The 22,922-nt window shown below is 39.9% G+C and overlaps 1 protein-coding gene across 6 annotated transcripts in view; it reads right to left on the bottom strand.

Annotated features, from left to right (window-relative positions):
- Positions 1-22,377, bottom strand: part of plekhg5b (pleckstrin homology domain containing, family G (with RhoGef domain) member 5b) — a 107,858-nt gene extending 85,481 nt beyond the window's left edge. For 2 of the 6 annotated variants that reach the window (XM_037541124.1, XM_037541127.1), the window contains exons 1-2: positions 21,454-21,932; positions 21,198-21,328 (exon numbers count right to left, since the gene is read on the bottom strand). In XM_037541124.1, coding sequence (XP_037397021.1) covers positions 21,198-21,279 — 82 coding nt within the window. In that variant the 5' untranslated portion in view covers positions 21,280-21,328; positions 21,454-21,932. Of the gene's footprint in view, positions 1-21,197; positions 21,329-21,453; positions 21,934-22,043 lie in introns of those variants that run through there. The other 4 variants (XM_017694267.2, XM_017694266.2, XM_037541125.1 and 1 more) reach the window with 4 other exon arrangements.
- Positions 22,378-22,922: the final 545 nt, after the last annotated feature.

The following is a 22,922-nucleotide window of genomic DNA, read 5'->3' as shown; positions in this document are numbered from 1 at the left end:
GACACTTATCTAAAAATAGACCACACTACTTTGCACAAAAAAAACATTAGTCTATCTTGAAACCTAAATATTATCTGCAAGTCTGTTAATTTCTTTTTTCTCATTTGGGCATGCACTCAGCTTTAAGCTTCCATCGCTAGTCAGACACATTAACCCTAAGAAGCAAACTTCAGACACCAAACATGTCTTGGCTGATCAACTTAATTTGGGTTAAGATGAAAATAGTGTAACGGCCAAACAATCACTTTAAACATGCAAACTGTGGATGCAGGGTCAGTTCAGGTCAATCTGCAATAGTGCAGTAAGTCAGGAAGCAGGTCTATGCATGAGGGCTCGAAGATAACTGGTAATTTCAGCTTTAGCACGGGACAGTGGATTGTAATGACAAGGTGTGAAGAGCTGCGCAGCCTGACTCAGCGATTTCCATCTCTCCAGTTGTCTGCCATCTCCCCAGCTCTCTCTCCCTCAGACAGGAATTCCTGACCTCAGCACTGCTGATTAAGCCCAAAACAAACAAATAAAACCGTGCTAGTAGCACACGTACAGCTGCACGCACACACGTGACTGCAATGAGCTGGCACACTGAAGAGCCAAAGTACAGGCTGGTGCTCCAAGCTGTCTTTCTCTTGAAAAGAAATACTGAAATCCCCTGAAAACGTCAAGCCACACCAGTGCAGCTCTGGCTTCTGGCGAGGGTCACTCCACACAAAGTTCTAATATAACCGGGTCCAACACATTTCTGCTGGTTCAGTTAAGGCTTCCTTAAACTCTCAGAATAAAGGTCCAGCTACAAACTAACCAAATAACTGCTCAGCTGCCTCAGGACTAGTGTTGAGTTTTCAAGGCTTGCATTTACTGCGATTTTTAGCACAGCAAGTGTAGCAGTGGTGTGTAGCAGTGGTAGCAGAGATGGCACAATACCACTTTTGAAACCTTGAGAATCGGTCGATACCAACACAGATAAAATACTTGTCCTTTAAAAACCACTAAACTTTAAATAAGCTGTTTTCACTTACGATGAGAACCCTCTGAGCTCTTGGTTAAACTGGTGTCATATCTAGGCAGGGGTTTTCAAAACCCCCAAAACTGAGACCTAGACACAATAATTCCAATTTAGAACTTTAACTGAACAAAGACTTTGAAAAATTCACATTCCCATATAATCCTCGTGCTCAGTGGATGGAGGCATTGTAATCAACTCCCATCAGGATAGAAGTGTTACATCATGGGATAAAGGTGATCAGTTGATCAGAGCAAAATGCTCCATGGCATAACAGAGCCACTGGACCCCCTTACTGTAGGGCTCAAACATTCGGGCCTATACTTTTGGTGTACGTCACACATGCACTTTCACCAGTGGAGCACAGTGAAGAATGATTCATCTGACCATTTTGCCTTTCGCCATATCTTTCCTCAATAGCATCTTTTCCGCTGTAAAGCCAAATGGTTCCATGGGCCATATTGTGCCGTTCTGCCAGGAGCTACTGAACAAAACTACTGCAGAACCATGGAATACTGAAGAAAACTATACAAAAGAGTGGCTAATTCCTAACAACCTTATACACACACACACACACACACACACTCGCGCGCACACATACACACACACACACAAACCACGTTTGATTGTGGCTGTCACTCAATGTCGTGCTCTCAGATTCTTTACCCTCTTAACAGGTGTTCTTTAAGCATCAGTTTGCCCAAACCAAGCCAGGACTGTGGTTTGTGGCACCTGCAGAGCCAACTACGGTAACAGTTAAAAGCACCATAGAACAATGCAGTGTTTTTATCCTCACCATTTCAACACCAGGCATTCAAGTATGTTACCTCAGCTTTGAGTCTTTTTCTTCTGATTGTTTTTAAGGATCTGTTAGCTCAAACCAAGCCTGTACTGTGGTGGGCAGCATTACACGCTTATGTTAGTTCAACCCAGCAAGCTACAGCTTTAAACACAACAGGTATCAACAGGTTTGATTTCTGCTTTTTGTCAGTCCAGCACCAAGCATTTGACTCTCTAGGATATAAGCTTTCATTTATACTTACGACAGCAGAGCACCAGTTAGTAGAACTGAATGTGTACCGTTGTGTTTGGATCTGTAGGACACTAGTACTACTAGCCAGCTAGGAGAGAGGAGCTGGCAAGAATTCACCACAGGACAGATTTGATCTCAGCTTTGTGCCACTCCAACATCATGTGGTTAACTTTGCCTCCTCAGATTTAAGTTAACAAAACTGTGTTGAGAAAACCATGCTGAGCCTGGCTTTTAAGCCCTTCAAGTCAAAGTATACCTGTGTGGAAATGCCACTGGAACGGTTACCCTCCATGCTCAGGGTCGTTTGGCCCTGCAGTGGAAAAGCCTTAGGTATTTTCCGCTTGCCTTTTTGACCCAAAACCAAGGTCATCTGGGCCTGCTCAGCACTTTACATGCCTCAGAGCATGGTAGGATGTCAACTGCCCAATTTTATGCAGTACACCTGTTTGGAAGCTTCTGTTGTTTTTCTGAGTCTACTCTATTGTCTGAATTAAGAGCATGTTTTCAAGACCAATGTGACTCTAAGCTGCACAGGTTCTTTGGCAATGAGAAGGCAGCGGAACATCTTTATAGCCAGCTTTGATATGTTTTTTTTCTCTCTAGAAGAATGTGTGGAATGCTATAGAGGCTGTCTTCACTTTACTTGCCTACTTTAACTACAGCTGAGGGAGATCTACACTAATGGAACAGCCTGATTCTCCAGGCCTTCAGCTTTGCTCTGAAGGCTGCCTGCTTATATTCCAAGCCAGCTGTAAGGTTATGCCAGGGGCATCTCTTAAACGACAGGCAGCAGACGTCTGCTGTCCGCCAGAGAACAAGGTCTTTCCTTCATCTGCTTGGACAGAGGCCCAGATGCTAATTCACCTCACTGCTGCATCACCTTGACCAGACAAACGCCTTGAGCGTGACTGGAAAAGAGCAGTGAGCAATATTAAATGAGCAACTGAATAGATGACTGAAGAGCTGCTTTCAAAGAAAACATGCAGCAGCTTGCTTTAGCCCTGTAATCAAACTGACCTTTACACAATTCATCAATAAGTTACAATAGGTCCAGGAATCAATATGGTCCAGTGACTAAGAACAGTTCTACGTCAGTAACAAAACAATGGAATGACATGCATATTGATGACTGTGCAAAGGTCAAAGGCACCTAAACAAATTGCTGAAAAACATTTATCTTTGCACTATGTATGGTACTGCACATCACTTTTCATTAGAAACAACACAAACAAACATATAGAACAATAAATAACAACACAGTGAGACAATTTTTTCAAATCCAGCCATTGCATTTCATCAACACTATTTAACAGAGCATAAGTAATACTGGGCTGCATCGAGGTTTAGAAACGGTTAAACAAAAAAACTGATGTTTAACAAAAAAAAAAAAAAAAAAAAAAAAAAAAAAAAAAAATTTATTTATATTTATTCTAATATGAATAACACTTACATATACATATTCTACTCTGTGTTCTTCTAAGCAAATAAATGCTTACTGTGCAGATAAACCGCTTTTTAATTCATTTCTCAGGTACCTAAAACTTTGGCCCAGTGCTCTACACTGGTATGTTGTATTACCACCTAGACATAATCTTGCCTCCCGTTTCTTGTAATTTTACATAATTGGAAAATGCCAGCTGTCCTTTACATTGCCTGAACATTTCATGGAAATGGTCCCAAAGCACTTGGAACAAAATTTTTTACATTAACTTCCACATTTCCACTTTCCACATTAATGGAAAGAGTAAGGCGGAAAGAAAGAAAATAAAACTGTTCCATGATTTAAGCGCATAGCTATTAAAATTAAACAGGAAATCATTTTTTAAATGGGAAAATGCCTTGATGCTGTCAAGTGTAGGCCAACCTTGGCGCCTCACACTTTAAAAGCTTACTAAACTTACTAAACTTAATAAAAGCGTGCAAAGAATCATTACAATGAAACAACAGACACCTCAGGCAAATAAAGCAAAGAGAGAATGAAAAGCTGCCCTTGCACTCTCAGCTAAAAAGACAGCCTGGCATAGTGGCTCTTTGTTCCATTCGAACACATCCCAGCTGCTGTTGCCTGCAGTGGCAGTGGAGCTTGATGTTAGTTCAGAAGTGTTCACATCGTTTAATTCCCTCTAAACACATACGCCTACAGGAGTGGAAAACAAAAAACTGTAAACAAGCACGGCGGAAATAATCCCATCCCCAAGTCCTAAAACTGGAGTCACTGGTAAAGCAGAGAGTGACCATAATGGCCAGGCAGACCTGACAGAACACAACCTGAGAAAGAACACAGTTTGCATACAAAACTCAAGCACTGGTTGGCCACAATTGCACATTAATAATAATAATAATAATAATAATAATAATAATAATAATAATAATACAATAAAACAACAACAATAATAACAATAATACTTTTCTTGTCCTTAAACTTGACAACAACTTCATGGTAATTTCCAACTTCTTTCATATCAACATGCTACAACACAGTCCAGCTCAACACTAACATTTTAAGAAGCACACTCAAAATTAGGTAGTAAATCAAAACTACAACTTCAATTCATGAGATTAAATGTTTAATAAAGCTTGTCTAACATTGCAACTGAACGCACTTGTGAGTGGTGTATGAACATGTTGGTTGTACATCTACTTTAAAGAAGTTGCATGTAGGACACATAAGGGAACAGAAACTTTTATTATATAACTGGAGAAAATGTGCATAACATCACAACATTAAGGGCGGTTGCATAGTATGGTAGGCAGACACATGCACACTGAGACCCTGTCCCTTGCCCCTCCGACTGTAAATGTGCGTATAATAACTTTTTATACGGCTCTACCATTCTTTAAGCTTCCTTCCAAATTCCATCACCTTTCCTTTTAACAGTGCTTAATAAACATTTGGGGCCTGAAGACACCAACTCTTCCAGCTTTGAAAGCGGAATATTTTGCCATTCTTATATAGTTATACAAGTATAACCCGAGTTTTGAACTTTACACAGGTAACAATCTGGATGGTCCTTTATTTCTCTGACCCAGAGAACAGAAGTGATGAAGGGTTTATTAATAATGGTTTGTCAAAACTATTCCTGAGCCCATGTGGCGATATCCATCACAGAGCATCGTGGTTCTTAAAGCAGTGCCGTCTTCGGGCGGAGGTCACGGTCATTCAGTTGTGGTTTTAGGCCTAACCATTTACACAGATATAGCTTAAGATTCCTTTAATTTTTTGACATTATTATGCATTGTAGAGGGTGAAATGCATAAAATCCTTGCAATTGCTAGTTGAGCAATGTTGTTCTTAAACAAATGCACCAAGTCTCAACTCATCTTTTCCCATAAAAGTCAAGGAAGTCAATGCTCCTTTTACACACACTCAAAAAAAAGATGGGTCTTCAAGGGTTCTTTAGTAATGGTTCTGTTTACATCCATGAGCTAAACAGAACCATTGCCTTTACTAAAGATGATTCTTCAAGGGATTTTTAAGAGCAGATAATTGTATCGCCCGTTTTTCACAACATTGCTAGTTATAAATTGACCCTGTCCCAGCCTTTTTGGAATGTGATGCAGGTATCAATTTCAGAATGAGCATATACTTACAAAAAACATGAAGTCAATATGGTAAAACATTAAATATTGTGTTTGTAATGTTTTTGATTAAATACACGTCAAAATGGATTTACAAAGTCACTGTAATCTGTTTTTATTTGAATTTTATCTACTGTCCCAACATTCTTGAAACTGGGTTTGTAAAATCGTCTTGAAGTGTTGTTCATGTAAGTACACAGTACCACTGAACATTGCACAGGATCAACACAGAAGCCATGCTAAAAGCCCTGTGACCAGTGCAAGTCATCCAAAGCCCAAAATATTACTTACTGTATCTTTACATTGCTGTTACATAACTGGAATGTCAAAAGACACCGGTGGTGGCTAATCTTAAAGAGAATGGCCTCATAAGACGATTGCATAATGTGACCTTAGGCTGTGGCCTTTTTCCTCTCACCGTTACAAGCTGTAAGAGCAGAACAAGTCATGTTCTCCCATTAGTGCAACCGACACTCATTTCAGTCTGGGAATTTGAGTGTGCTTTGTGCTACGGAGCAGCAGGAGCGAGCAGTCAGGGTCTTGCTAAGTGAGCACAGGCTGAGAGCTGTTTTCAGTAGAAGCTTATCCCTAATCACAGACAGAGCGAACAATGTGACATCAAAGAAGTGTCTCTCTGCTGAAGCATTCCTCTCCGGGCAAAACGTCCCAAAGATACAAAGAGGAATTTTGAGCACACCAAATGAGCCAGATGACTTACAGTACGGCAATCTTGAATGACTGTATGGTTGGATAAAATGAGTTTCCAGTCATCTGTTCTCCATAGCGCGAGGCCCAGCGAAGCAATACATTTACCAGCTGCAAACCCTGATGAAATTTTCATTTTGGGTTTGGACATCATTGAGGCTACATTGCCCATCATACTGGCAATGAGACTTGATTAGTTTCCATGCATGAAAAGAGGGGGAAAATCATTTGTTACAGTTCTAAAATTGGAATTTCCACCATCAAACCTGGTGTGCCATTTTATTTATGCTGAATGTAGTCTGGCAAAAGTCCCACACAAAATTTGAAATTCAGTGTTCCTGAAAGTCCTGGGCATTGACCAAGCAAATATGAAATAAATACTCCGAAGTGCTATGGAAATATTTTGAGCAACATGATAGTGAGATAGTAAGTCAGATTATCCAATTTAAATTAAATGCCCAACAGATTCTAGCTATTAAGCTTATAAATTGCATAGTAAAATGTTAGCTATTTGGAGTAACAAGTTGGTAAGTAAAAAAAAAAAAAAAATGCTAAATTTCAATGTCATGTAAGCAAAAAAAAAAATTATATATGCCAGAAAATGTCAAAAGTGCAAAGATAGTTTTCTAAAGTAAATGGTAAGAACTACAATAAGAATCATTGCTTTCTTTTAAAGCCCAGATCCAGTTTCCTTTCTAGATCATAAACAGGTACATACCATGTAAGGTACAGTTCATACATAGAACCTGTTGGGCAAAACTGTGAATACAGCCAATTCCAAAATATAAATAAAATACATTTTAAAAAAAAGAAAGGAAAAAAAAAGGATTTGTAAATCCACTTTGATCCATATTTAAACAAATGCAGTACAAAGATATTTTGTTTTCTCTCATTAACGTCATTGTTTTTGTAAATATATGCTCATTTTGGAATTAATGCCTACAACATGTGGCACAGGGGCAATTCAAGACTAGGATCATAGTTATATGTTCAGAAACATTTTAGAAGAGGTGGTGTAAATCATTTTGGGTTTATAGGAAGCATCCAGTAATGGCCTAATTCTTCATAAGCAAGAATGGGTCAGGACTTGTCACTTTAATAAAATAAAATAAAATAAAATAAAATGGCACAAGTAGTCTGACTGTTTAGAACAAAATTCCTAAAGAAGTACTGGCAAGGATTTTAGGTATTTCACCCTCTACAATGCATTATACTATCAAAAGATTCAGGGAATCCAGCAAAACATTTCACATAATGTCCCAACTTTTTTGGAACTGGGTTTGCAATTTAGTTAGTTGTCTTGGAAGTTACCATCACGCTACCCAAAACAGTTACCTAGTACTGCAAAGTTTGTACCACACAGTTGCTTAACTAAGACCTAGAACTTAAGGCACTGTAAATGTTACCGTGTTCTTTTCTTTGGCATTATACTATGAAACTGTAAACGCCAAAAAGGTCCACGCAGGCATCTTTTTTTAGAAGCTAAATTTGGCATTATCGAGATGATTACACCAAGCAGGCACTGTTATTTTGTACAAAAGCTAACAAGGATATCAAAAATGTTTAGTTTCACACAGTAACTGGAATACAGCTGACATTCTGAATCAGGCAACACTCGGACTATGCTTTTTTAAATATCTTGTCAACAAGACAACAAAAACAATGTTCCCATTTATGGTTTACATGACATCACAATGTGAAAAGTAGGTTGTGAAAATGCTGGCCAATGGCATTAAAATGATTTCCAGGAATCAATGTCTCTCATAAATTAGGGCTCTAGGTACGGAGCATGCCAGAAATTAGACCCAGTCTGGCTAGAACTGAAGAACTAGCATTGGAGGGCACTAATACTATCAGTTACATAGACAGTGGAAGGGAAATTCTGAAAAGCCTTGCTTGGAAAATCTAAATCAACATTCCTAATGTGTAGCCTACTATTCTCTAAACAGTATATGGAATATTCCATGTGTATATTCCATGCATATTCTAGAATATGCTAGAATGACACACAGTCGTTTTCTGAATAATGTGAACATAATTGAGCAAAGATGTTCACATTGTTTCCATATTGTCCTTCCACACATTTAAATCTGGGCAAACAACTCTCAAGGGAGTTCATTCTCACCATACTCAAAACCTTTTAGGAAGAACTGAATCCAGCCTTACCATAAAGATCATGGATGACATCCAAAGAGGAGGACCAGGAGTAGCGTTCAGCCCCCAGCTCCACTAGAGAGGGGGGGAGGCTCTCCAGCTCATAGGCCCCCCGTTTCTTCCAGTAAAGGAACATGATGCTCCACTAAGCTACAAATAAGGATTACTTTACCTTCTTATATCTTCACTGATGATTTCATCAACTGTTAAACTTCCCAAGTCTTGATACAGTGGACAAACTCCTGCAACTGATCCTTCAGTGTCCAACAATACAAAGACCATCTTTGCTCCAAACAACAACTACATTCAAACCACTGAAAACAGTAAATGGCAAACAATTCCTCATAAATCAGGCACCTGCACAGTTACCTCATCTTTGTCAATTAAACTTTCTCTTTGAACAAGATCCATGGCACGCAAGCTCTAAAAGCGGGACTACCCAAGCCAAAAGCCGAACCGCTTTCCATATCCATAAAAGCCTGGCATCCATTTCAGACGAACCAAATCGCATACTTGACAATAACTTTCAAAAGAGAACGGACGGCTGGTCCCATCATCCATTTTTCCACTCGAGTGCCCCAACAGAGCACATAAAGATGAAGTTGCCAAAGACACGACCAGCCATCAACTCAAAGCCATTAATGAAACAATTACTAAAGCAACGACTTCTTCCTATTCCTCTGTCAATTAACACCGCTTCTTCTTTGAGACTCTTCCTCATAGAGGCACGGCATGGTCAAGGTTGGCTACAGTGAGGTTGACTCGTGTCATGGCCTGTGTAGAATCCCAAGGCAGAAGGGGGGCTGGCCAATAGAAAGCATTCGACCCCCGCGACCAGACAAATGTTGCATTCACACCAAGATAAAATGCATGCTGGGACAGACAATCTGAGCCAATGGCTTTCCATATAGGTGACACAAAGAACTCTTGTACCCCCCTCCTACACAGACATTGAACTTTCTCCATGATTTGCGCAAACTGTAAAAGCCTGACATTTTTCTGCATTCATAAGACTGCTTGGTGATGGATTTATGCCTCATGAATTTATTGTAATGTGTTCAGCTATTTTTGTGGAGGGACAACGCAGGCAAAGGACCAGAACAGTATGCTGATAAGATGAACTGGCTGGCACACAAGCAAAACACTTTTGGAAGGACGGGGTACAATAAGAATGAGATTACATCCTCCTTCCTCCAAGATAGCATTGCTGGGGTTAAGATCCCAAAAGGAGGCTTGGTCCTGAACTTCCATATGCAGCAAAGAGACCAGAGCAAGATTGTCCTGTAGCTCAAGACGCCTCTGCATCGCGTTTTATCCAGTGCTGAGGCTGATTCATTGTTATCCTGCTGCTAGAGTGGGGGAAGAATCACTGTGAGAACACACTGTGCTAGTCTAAGAAGGGAGGGACAGATGTCCAATTTTGGGATAAGAAATTAGAGGGTAGAACAGGAGCCGGTTTGCTGTTTGGAGCGGGCCTTCACAGACATGTGGTAGTAATCTGAAGCAGCTTTGAGCATACAGCTTCCTTTAAATGAAGAGGCCACTCATGAGGCTCCAGTTGTAGGCCCAATGGAGCGGTCAATTTCCACTCTCTTCTGAAAGGAAGCAAAAGCTCAGAAGTTTCCCTCAGCACCATAGAACTGAAGATCTAGTCAGAGCCATACAAGTTTATTTTCTGAAAGTGGTGATTTCCACAAGTCTTTCTAGTTAACCCAACATATACACGAACAGAAAAATCTCTGTTCCCATCTCAGTAAGACTGCTCTTTTGACAGAAGCCTATGATGGAGCATCAGGTGCCTGAAATGACAAGTCAGAGATTTTTAGGTTTTAAGTTCTAAAGCTAATTAAAGTGGGGCAGCATATACTTGTGAAGAGGAGTAAATAAGTGAAATGGAAAGTGGCAAATGTCAGGGCTGAAAAAAATAGACATTATCAAAGAGGTAAACAATCCATTTTTATAATATAAATAAATAAATAAATAAATTTCCACTGATTCTTTTTTGTGAAGTGACATTCAACCAAGAAGAAGTTAATGACCTAAACTGAAGAGGGTAACAATTTACTTATAGTGTGGTATGACAAGCGAACAAGTCAAGGAACAATTATGGCTCAAGTTTTAAAAAGAAGTCTGGGAATGTTTTCTTAAAATGAAGGATAAAGTGGTCCAAAAAAAAAAAAAAAAAAAAAAAAAAAAAAAAACCTACATTTTTCAATTTTTGCATTTCTACATCTTGAGAGCAGAGCAGCTGCTTTTACATTGTCTGAAATATTACATAGAATTTGTGTAATTTATGATTAACACATCAATAAATGTTTGCATATTACATTTATTACACAAAATATTTACATGAATTTAAAATAAAAGAACATTTTTGCTTTCTCCTGTAAAGTCTCCATTCTGAAAATACTTATTTTTTTATTTTTCATTTTTGAAAGTGACAATGTGCAACGTGCTTGTTGCGGAAGAAGAAAATGTTGCCGTGGAGCATTGGTGCAAAAAAAAAAAAAAAAAAAAAAAAAAAAAAAAAAAAAAAAACACATGCTGTTGTTGATTCTGAAGTGGCACCACAATGAGAAAATGGCAGGGTTACTTCCACGCCGGTGTTTCAACAAACTGATCTAATCCCTGAGGACGTGCAGTTCACACTGGAAGTGTTTGGTCAGAATGAGCTAACAATCATGTTACATCACTAACAGTCCTAGGAATATTCCAAGCAGTCTTAGTCTCTGTTAATAATAACTCTGTTATTATTTAGCAGCCATTTCAACAAAGTACTGAACATCCAGCAGCTCATCCCATCACAGCAGTATAAACACTAAATAGCTAATACTTTTTTTTGCTATTGCTTTTTACTTTCTATAGCTCAAAATTATGGGAAGGTTTAACCAAGTGCCAAACATTTTTTCATGGTGGTTCCTTCTTGATGAACAGTACCTCAGTTTTTTAGAACATTGTTTATATAGTTACAGCCCTTCACACTTCCAGGCCACATGTAGGGCATCAGTTGTTAGTCAATTCAAATTATAATTAAATATCAAAATGCTAAATATCTGTTTTTAGTGTTGCATTTTAAGCACATCTGTATGTTGTCAAAGACCAATAAATATTCACTACCAAGAAAGCCCTAGTGAGTGTGTAAGCCTTGCCTTGGAAGTATATAATGGGGGGGTGGGTTGGGGGTGCATGTTGTTTACTATACATCACCATTCATGACCCACACCTATGAGAACTAGAGACCTCATTTCAGGAAATATTGTTTTAATGTGTTTTTTCCTCTTTGTTTGCCCACTTTGGCCATCTAGAACAAAGTTCTTGAAAGCCTTTCCTTGTATTGTATTAGTCTTTCAGTATTCCAACTCTTGGCCTAATCCTATTTCACCCCTTGCCCCTAACACTTAGCCCTACCCCTCCGTTTTGCGCGTTCACGTCTAGGGGTAAGGTTGTCCCAATTGTTGTGGAGATGGAGGGGTAGTGTGAGGTGTTAGGGCTACATGGCCCTTCATACAGAGATTTTTCACAGGCTATGAGAAAATTCCCAGAATGCTATGTGAATCGTCGGCAAGATGGCTGCACAAGTGGCCAAAGAGAGACAAATGTCAGTATTTCTCTGTTAAAAAGCTGTTGTATTGTAAGAGAACCATTGTAATAGTGTTTTATGGTTTTCCCGTTCCACCTTAAATGGTGCAGCAGTTATGTTCTGGTTGCCTCACGATTTAAGGTGGAACAGGAAATCGATCATGAAGCTGGCGATTAGACAGCTAAGTTCAGCTTCATATCACCAAAGAATTCTTGGTGGCAATAATAATGAATTGCCCCCCTCTTTGAAGGCGTATGATGCCCTAAATGTATTTAAGCAGTGAGGAGCTAAACTTTCCCCTCGTCTGCTGTCACTGCAGACCGGCAGGGTCTCCTACAGAGCAGCACTAGAAGCTGTTAATGAAGTGATGTGGTTTTTTGTTTATGCTCTTTTTTTTTATTCTGTGACTCGTTTGATTGATTGATGCATAAAACTGATGTTGTGGATGAATCGCGAGCGCTGGTGCTTTTCAGTCTCCGTCGGATAAACTGCAAATGTCAGTGCAATATACCATTATTGCTGTAGTATGGAGACACAGCAGGAAAACACATCCTGATTATTTTTCCAGGCTACGTTAAATATGATTCACCTGTCTTGTCACATGACACACAAGTGAGATCACCACAGCTGGAGGTGGCATACTGGAAATGGCCGGAAAATCTCGTCTGTTTACGTAAAAGTTGCTGATGACAACTGATGACGTATCCGGTTCTTGAAGGGTTGTCCCATTTCACAGGGAGAAGATTTCAACCACTACCCCATGTAACAGTTTCAAGGGGGAGGGTTACACTCGAAAACAAGCGTTAGGGGTAAAAATAAGAAATGGGATTGGGCCTTGGTCTTGCTCACAATTTACCCCACAGGCAGGGTTACTGGGGGGATCAGTTACAAAAAACACTAAAAAGTCTGGTAAATCAATGCAAATTTAATTAAATACAGTTCTACACATTTTAATGGAAGTTAATGTAACAAGATCCACCCCCTTAATGTTGACCCATTACTATTAGTAAGTCCATCATAAAATTAACTCAATGTGAAGGACACACAGCATCATAGTCAGACAATTACAGAGCGCCTACATGGTAAATGGAGCTGACAAAATGGACACAGTGTAGATACAGAGACTTAATAAAGTGGCTGGTCGGTGTAAAGTGTTATGGGCAGTAACAGGGTGACTAAATAACGTGGGCATGAATTCTATGACTTAGCAATCAAAAAACAGAACGAAAAAAAATTACTTTAAATGGTAGAAAAGCTGTGAATATTGATAATTATTGTCTGGTTGCTGTCAAAATTAGCAGAAGACGTTACAATAGGAATATGAGGAAATGGCCAAAGCATGTTGTACTTGAATCTGCTTAACTTCATAAAAAATAAAAATTTAAATGTAAAAAAAAAAAAAGTTGTATTTTGCCCGAGCTTAGTTTGTGCCCCCCACTCCCCTGTTCTTCAAACGATGAAAGAACCAAACAAAACTGAACTACTGATGAACATGCTGTCGTTAAAAAGAACTCAGTATGTCTCTGACAGCAGCACCATAAGACACAAGCAACCATATGACATGGGAGTCAGTGTGGGAGTCAGTGGAAGTCAGTGTGGCAGTCAGTGGGAGATCGCAACAAACACTGTGGTGATTACTAGTTCTGTCTGACTACAGTGCCGAGAATGAGCCACCACTCAAATAATACCTGCTCTGTGATGGTCCTGTAGTCTTTACCATTGACAAATGGGGTAAAGGTGGGTCAACAAATGATGCAGAGAAACAAATGGACTACAGTCTGTAATTGTAGAACTACAAAGTGCACCCATATGGTAAGTGGAGCTGATTTAAATGAGCAATAAATATAGTCTTTTACAACACCAGAACTGCAAAAGCAAATGATGAATAGCAAGTGACACACAATGCATTGTGCAGCCCTTATTACAGTTTATAAGAGCAAACGTTTCTAGTTGAGAAGATATTATGGACGTCAAATCCATAATATACGCAACCTGGATCCAACACGAGCCAAATGGAGGAACCAAAAGAACTGTTCAGTACTATTCCATTTCAGATTACAGGGCGCTCTGACCCACAGTACACCCCCTTAAAGATATTCAAGACAGCTGTCTACAGTCATTTTGATAAAGCTGTCTTGATTAATTTAATACATTCACTGAATAAGCTTAATTGAAATTCCATCAACAAGGGATAAACAATCAAAACGTCTTCATTATATAGTAGCAAATGTCTCATTAAACATCAATCCCAGAATGTAATACAACCAACTAATGTTGTTTATGCAAGCTGGAATATAACATAAGTACTATGGATTTCTCTTCTCAGTTTCTAGGATCCTTTAATTGTTACCTCTGTGGATGAAATTACTGGAGGTATTCACACGATGAAAAGCTGGCAGCAGACAGGTTTTCTCTCTGTACATGTGAGCTGATATTAGAGAGCTCCTCTTGCAAAGACTTGCCCGTTATGGGAGGCCTGCGATCTTCCAAAGCAGTCATAAGTTGGGTGTGGACCCCAGCCTGGGCTAAAGAAGGACTAGCACAGCAGTCTGGAGAAGGTGTCACGGCACAACCTCTGAGTAATGGATCCTTTCATCATCTTTTCAGTACAGCCTGGCAGAGAGTTTAGCCACAAGTGCAATCTGAAAGGGTGTGGGCCATTCCACAATACATAATGACTGTTTCTGAAGTGAGGAGCAATTAAAAGGGGATCCCTTTATTTTGGATAGAGATTTCCCTACCTTATCTTCCCTGTAAAGCAAGATCAGGAGATAAATGTCACAACAAGCACTTCTGAGCATATTATGGATGTTGCCAATACTCAAGGCACACTGATCCACTGCATTTTTCATTAAAAGGAGATTTAACAGATGCTCTTAACTGGTGAATGCATTTCATTCTACTGGTGAAGGTTCTCAGTTTCCATGTATCGATGTAAAGCACTGAATAAAAAATGCTTTGATAGTTTAGATTAGTTACTGTAACATTTACTGTTTTTCCACTGCATTGTGTCGGTTTAAAGACATAAAGACCTGAAAACAGAAAACACACACACACACACAGACCAGTCACTTCATTGTGTCTACAAATTGTGTCTACAAGTTGTCAATTGTTTAGCTTTTTTAAAAAAACCTCAGCGGCACTGCTCGACTGGAATCAGTCCAACCAAAAATATCCAGCCAAGCGCTTTCTGTGACCAATGCTGAAGGACTAGAGGATGATTAACACAAACTGTGCAGCAACAGATGAGCTACTGTCTCTGAGTCTACATCAACAACGTGGACCAACACTCTGTGGTGGTCCTGTGCAATTCTGACCACTGAAGAGTGAAAGTGGGCTAACGAAGTGTACAGAGAAACAGATGACCTACACTGTAATTGCAGAACCATGAAATTCACCTATATGATAAATGGAGCTTTATCCAAGTGATTTTGGGCCATTTCCTTCAGTCCATTCATAACGAAATTTACACAGAACGTAAAGGTTTTATGTAGGTCACCAGTCACCACACGGTGACTCACCCTCATACACGATTCCCACAAATGACCCCACTCCATGACACAGAACACATACATATATTTTAAACCAACAAACACATTAACAACAAGTCCCTTTGTCGGAGGGAGTGTGTGTACCATAAGCCTTTGCACACAGCCATCTGCATAGTCATGCCGAGTCTCTCGAAGCCAGCGCCAGCCAGTAGCAGGTCGTTACTTTATGGAAGTTATGAAACCATAAACCATGAGAAAGTTGCAGCAAAAACTTTTTTTTTTTTTTTTAATTCCCTAAATGGTCTACATGCACTGTAGCAGCTTCTTCTGTTCTGTTAATGGAACTAGTTCTCCTGTAACCCTTCGTCTAGAACTCTCCTCCCCTCGCCCTCTCTCTTGCCCTTAATTCTAATTTGCACTTAATAAGCTCATCTCTAAAATAATATTTCACTGTTTGTTGCAGCTAATTAATGCCATTTGGCTGCATGAGCTGAATGTACTGCTCTATTCGATTGTTTAATACTGAATATACTGCTCTATTCGATTCGTCCTTCCTCATCTTGCACCACAGTTAATGTCAGTTTTGTGAAATCAGTGAGTGAGAATAAACAAGGAAAAAAAGAACAATAAATAACCTGCAAAGTCATATACTGCATTGATAAAACAGACATCTCTGTGACACCTTTTCTTTAACACCAGCTCTTTTTAGAGCCACACTGCATGCATGCACACGCTGCCGCCCGCAGCCAGTATAAGACTAGACACATTAATGTACTAACTACTGAAGCAAGCACGAATTAGGCTGGTTAGACTTGTCAAGTCCAAAACGCTCTTCTGCTGAGTTTCTAATAACTATTTAAATTGTTAACATTAATGCTCGATTCCTCTTGGAGGCTGTTTGTGTCACAACATCACGATGCTATTCACTTTCAAACAGGTATATCTCCCACCCCCAAATCATTCTGAGCTGGTCCAAACTAATCAAGAGAGCAGGTTCAGCACAAGATTAACCAGACCCCACTTTCAAATGAAGCATAAAAACTCTTCTCCAATGGCAAAGCAGAATGTCTGACACGACTACAAATAGAAACAGAAAACAACAGTGGAAGATCACATGCAGGCAAACCTGCTTAGTCTGTTAAAATGATTTAATATAGGCTAGTTTAGCTTCTCAACAGTGCCTGCCAAAAGTTCCAAATGGCTTCTCCGGTCTAGCCCTTCTAGAAGGCATGGCTTTGGCCAAATAATAGCCTATATATCACTCCATATTACAGCTGGGACCTGGCTAAAGGAACTTGAATAGCCCCCTCAGGCCACAAAAGCAGCGCACCATCTGTCATAGCCAGAGACTGTGGATGCAAGCTCACAGCTTTTAGAAAACTACTAATCTCCCTCACTCAAATCAGACTAACAGCTCCACATTCACTTTAACAGGGGGGAGGACCCGAAGACAGAAGAATACGCTTACAGAACGGTCTAAAAGCTGGCCATCCACAACATGTGGAAAGAGTGATGGGGAAAAGATGATGGGAAAGAGAGGAAAGACAGAGAGGAATGGCCTACAGCTGTGTACGTGTGTTCATGACATTGACTTCATCCTTCTTTGACTCCGCGTTTGTGTGGTTTAGATTTTAAAAGTGCAGACATGGTGTAACCATGCAATCTACCAATCATAGGCCTCAGTCAGTTACACTTAAGTTATTCACCATAACTGAACAAATTGTAATGTATCCTTGCCAAACCACAGAACGGAGCACAGGGCAGCTTTTTAATACTGGAAAATATTCCAATAGTCATGCAGGTTCTACAAAAGAACCTTTTCTAGTGATTGAGCTCCTTAACATATTACAAGAACACCACCTGTTTTCTATCAGACTGTCTGCATGATGTACTCAATAAGTCAACCCTCATACCAGCACATGCTCAAGTTCCTATGCAGCTGAAGCATGTTTTATTCATGAGTAACAGGGTCATGTGACTCATCAGGAAAGTGGGGTCCTACTGTACTAGACAGACTGAAGAGAGAAACACATCAGGGTGCCTAATTAATACCCACTGACACTGCAGAGAACAAGATTATTTCCTCGGCAAAGGGATTTGAAGATTGTTTGGGTGGAGGATTACAGCAAGACGAGCCAACTGTTCAGAGATTTAGCCTTAAAGGAAGGCAGGGAAAAGATCAAGAGCAGAGGTTTGCATACAACAAGGAACAGAAGTGCATCATTTTTCAGTATTGAGACCAACGCACACACATTCCTGAACAAACGTTTTCCTGATACAGTCTTTTGAAAGTTCTTTTGTACTTTTCTTGTATTTTAATTTTTTTTACACCTTATAAAAACATAATAAACATTGTTTTAAATAAACAGTGTTTTTGTCACTGTGCCTTCAAGACCAACACTCCTCAGACTGATACACAAATATTCATCAAACAATGTTTACGTACAGTCGTGTGTAAACATTTGAATGATGTTTTGTCCATTTTGTAAGTGAAAAAAAGTTAACATCCTTCACATGGAACAAACCTATATATGGCATTTTTTGGCCACAATATTGATTTCTATTGTTTTCCATATTAAAAAAAATAAAACATCAAATATTAATTGTGTCTTAACTTTTGCACAGTCTGCATTTTATGTTTTGCTTTTTACCCCATGCGTTAGGTTCAGCAAATAAACACTAACCATGCATTAAAGTAGAGGTGCGTTCTCTGTAGAGGATGTGTTAACTTATTCTCACTTAGAAAATCAACAAAACATGCCATTTGACCAGAGCCCCAAGTAATTCTGGTCCATTTCTGACAGTCCATTCATCAGCAATGTTCACACAATGTGAAAGATGGGTTCAGATGGTACAGGGTAAAAAATAAAAAAATGGAAAAAGAAGAAGAAGAAGAAGAAGAAGACGACTGTTCAAATGTAATTTCTTAAATTAAGAGATGTTTTGAACTTTTTTCCTTCTCTCAAAGTTTCATTTCTGAGATATGACGTTTTCTGATGACGCTGACACTGTATATTTAAATAAAAGCAGGCCAGCCAAAAGTGGTAAGCCAGAACCCTCACGCCAGCAGCTTTGCAAGCAAGCTTTGTATTTTCAGGGAGGATTGAGACCCTGTGGCCTGGAACAGTAGGCCAAGCTTTAGACCCCCTTGAATTACCGGCTCATGCAAGTGCTTTAGTTTGGCGTTGCTAAATATAAACCTCTACGGCGGGCTCAGCAGACAGTGTTGCACACTAGCAGGCTAATCTTATCACAGTTGTTGCAAGTTATCATTGTGTGGATTAGACGTCTGCTTTCTTAGCATGTAACAAAAGCAAAGCCTGCTATTCTGTCTTTCAAAAAACATAAAAAGTTACATAAATACCACCTACCATGTCACTCTTCTATCGATAAAAAGCAAACTGAGGTGAAACAGGGTACTAAAAGACACAAATTAAGCTTAGAGCTGGACTACATGGGATTTTCAAAGGGGAAGGGGAGTCGCCATTAAGTAATTTAGCTGGGAACTAGGTTTAATCCTGGAGGAACCTGCCCATTGTCCTCATTTTAAAGCTGTGAGTTGAGACGAGACGTTTTCCTTGCAAAATAAAGAAACATTAGAATAACACCAGCCCTTCTTCTAACATTGCTAAGGGCTGCGTCTCATGGCCAACAGGAACATCTCCTGACCAGCATGAGGCAGCATACTCAAAAGTGACTTTATAGACGAAGCTTAATTAAGGGCGTTGATGATTAAAGGTATGACATAACTTCATCGTCCATTAACGAAAAGTGTTCTGATAATTAAACCAAAACACTGCCTTAGCAAATAAACACTGCTTACAATTTAAAATCTTAGAACCATATGTACCCTCCATTATGTCTACTTCAGATGCTAGAACACAAGCTCACAAAACAAATTGTTTCATTCAGCCTAAAGCTAGATCCCTCTAGCAGCCCCTGGTTTTGTATGGGTCTTTCTAAAGACCTCACTGAATTTGAGTGTAGTACTGTAACAGGATGCCACTGTTGCAAGTTAATTCATAAAATTTCTCCCCTACTAGATATTCCACGATCTGTGAGTGGTATTATTAAAAAGTGGAGGTGTTCAGGAACCATAGCAATTCAGCCAGAAAGAGGCAGACCAGGTCACCGAGCGCTCCAAACCTCCTCTGGCATTAACATTAGCACAAAAACACAAAAACTGTGCACTGGGGGCTTCACGGCATGAGCAGCTGCATGCACGCCTTACATCACTAAGCACAACGCCAAGCATCGAATGAAGTGTCATAAAGCACAACGCCACTGGACTCTGGAGCAGTGGAAACATATTCTGTGGGGTGATTAATCACGCTTCTCTATATGGCAGTCTGATAGATGGCGAATGCCAGGAGAACATTAACTGTCTGACTGCATTGTGCCAACTGTAAAGTTTGGTGGAGGAGGGATGATACTATGGGGTTGTTGTTCAGAGGTTGAATTAGAACCCTTAGTTCCAGTGAAGTCTTAATGATTCAGCAGACATTTTGGAAAATTGTATGCTTCCAGCCTTGTGGGAACAGTTCAGGGAAGACCCTTTTCTGTTCAAGCATGACTGAGTGACTGCGCACAAAGCAAGGTCCATAAAGGTATGGTTGGGTGAGTTTGATGTTGAAGAACTTGACTGGCCTGCACACAGCCCTGACTTCAACCCCGTCAAACACCTTTAGGATAAACTAGAGTGGAGAGTGTCACATAAGTGTCTGACCTCACAAATGCTCTTCTGGATGAATGGGCAAAAATTCCCACAAACACACTCCAAAACCTTGTAGAAAGCTTCCCAGAAGCAAAAGGTGACCAGCTCCATATTAATGCCCATGTATCCAAAATGAGACGTCATAAAAGCTCCTATAGGTGTCCCAATACTTTTATCCATATAAAAAAAGTCTTTATACATGTAATGCTCTTTTATTTGCCATGTTGGTCATTATTTATTATTCATTATTTTAACAGTTTTATCTTAATGAAACTGAATAAAATTAGTTTTGATATTGTGTCCAAATACCATGATAGCTTACTCACATACCTTAGCTCAGCCAGAGACACTCTGTGTCACTCTGTGATTCTTCCTCAGTTGCGTAATTGATACAAGTAAGCACAAAAATAGTTAAAAAGAGTGAGAAAAAAAAAAAATTAAACTTTCACAGCACCCTGTATGTACATCACCTGCCATGAACGTATTAAAATAAATGGATTAAGACGTTTTAGACCAAATCTATCATTAACAAAGCCTAAAGCATCAGGCAGCGTATTCATAACCATTTTGTGTGATAAGTTCCTGTGAGGAAGTTATAAGATACATTCAACTCTTCAGACGTCTGGTTCCTATCACCACCACTATGAACAGTTCTGATTATGCGAGTTTCAATAGAATGGGGCATTTCACATCAAACCACGCTGAATGACTTTGTTTACATCTTAACCTTTTAGTTACGTAAAACATTTGAAAAATCGGTGGAGTTCCCCTTTAAGTGTTTTTCAGCAGTTGATCTCTACAGAAGCGATGGCCTTACAGAAAGCTGCAAAGTTAATCATGAGTCTACAGAAACCTCTTTGAGAGAAGCCAGCGAGCGTTAAAGACCGAACGAAGGTTCCAAATTAGTTCAATTCTGTAGGGAAAGTAATAAAACATCTTACTGAGACGAAGCCGTATCCCGAGCCAGCTCCTAGGAGGAGACTTGTGGAGAGCTGGATTCATAGTCCACTTGTTGGGAACCATCTAGCGCGCTGCATTTACTCCCAGTGAGGTGAAGAAAGCCAACCGCCGCCTGGAAGGTCAGCAGAAAAGTAGAAAACAAGCCAACTTAGACAAATTCTTTTTCAAGCTATAACCACGTATTGACAGAAACAATGTCAAACTGTCTGCTGAACGGAGTCCCACAGCTGTACGCGCCTCTCGACCCCCTTAGCTCAGCTTCTTGTTGATGTTAGCTAGCCCTCGGTGCTAACAGCTCTCTCTGGGGCAATGCAATCCTCCACAGGTTGCCGTCCACATATTACGCGCGGTAGCGGAGCACTATAAGAAGGTTACACAAATAAACAAAAACTACACACAGCAGCCGTGCATGCCCTCTTTCCAAAAACACACTGATAATTTCACCCTTCGCCAGCTGAGCTAGCGGAATCCCCCTTGTATAATGTGGCTCACCTCTGAGGTAGGTTAACGTTACGCTACCTTGCCTAGCCTCCTCCAGCCACATTCATCACTGCTTCACTGCTGCCTGCTTCTCATATTATTAAAGGCTCTTTCCGACGCATTCAGTGCCTAATAAAAGTTACATAAATAAACCACCGTTTAACAGACTCAGCGGCTGCTTCAGAGTCCTCAACTCTCACGAAGCTGAAGTCAGCTTTTTATTCGCCAGCTTCTGTTTCGAATTTTCCCGTTCCACCTTAAATGGTGCAGTAGTTACATGCAACTGCTGCACCATTTAAGGTGAAAGGTGGACCAAGAAGCTGGAGAATCGTCCAGCTCTCACTAACCTGTTGCAGTGAGTTGGCTGAAAGTAGCCTATTCTTACCGACCAGCAGACCCTCAGTCTGCTCGACGGGCTAACGTTGCTTTTCCTTCATTCCAGCATGGGTCTGTCCTGTTTAGTTCCCCCTCTCCGCTTTCGGTTGATTTGTTTTCGGGGCTAAACCTCGACGTTTGATTTCACAGCACCGTTCCCCCTACTGATGTCCTTCTGCTCACTTTCAGCCCAGTGAATATACTCCCCATTCATTCAGATCCGGCTGAAGCGGGCACAACTCCTTCCACATATTACTGACTGCATTTGCTGCATTTAGCCGATAGAGGCGCTGCAGAGAGCAGATCTAAGAAGTTAAAACAGGTGCCCAAACTTTTTGCCTTGCGGGGTGTAGTGTGGAATTGTTGTTAGCTTTGCATTGCTAACTCTGAAGGTTTCCTTAAATGTGAGGTATACAAGTCTTGTCTTTAAGTTCAATGAAAATATTTCTTCGCACTGCTGGTCTCTTTTTTTTTTATTTTTTTTTTTTTTTTTTTATTTTTTTTTTTTTTAGCACTGCTGGTCTCTAAATTTCCTCTAGTCACCGGAGCTCCATCTGCTACACTGTTTTAGTTCATAACTACTAGCTCCATACGCTGCAGTGATAACTGTACAGTGTAAAGAATACTAGACTTTTTTACTCTTTATTTTTAAACATTACACTGCTTTGGTATTAAAAGTTCTTCAAAGAGTAGCACTTTAAAAGAAAAGAATTTGTATAAAAGTACATGTTATCTCATTACCGGAGGGAGGTGGAGGCTAGGCAACTTTCTGGTAAAACCAAATGTGGGCACACCTTTGGGCAGCCCTGGTTTAAAGCATTGAAAAACCTTGGTAAATGGTCTAAATATCT

Source organism: Pygocentrus nattereri, chromosome 9, assembly GCF_015220715.1.
Source record: "Pygocentrus nattereri isolate fPygNat1 chromosome 9, fPygNat1.pri, whole genome shotgun sequence".
In the NCBI taxonomy this organism is placed as follows: Eukaryota; Metazoa; Chordata; class Actinopteri; order Characiformes; family Serrasalmidae; genus Pygocentrus; species Pygocentrus nattereri.
Note: the sequence above shows the minus strand (reverse complement) of the source record. Positions and strands in the feature narration are given on the sequence as shown.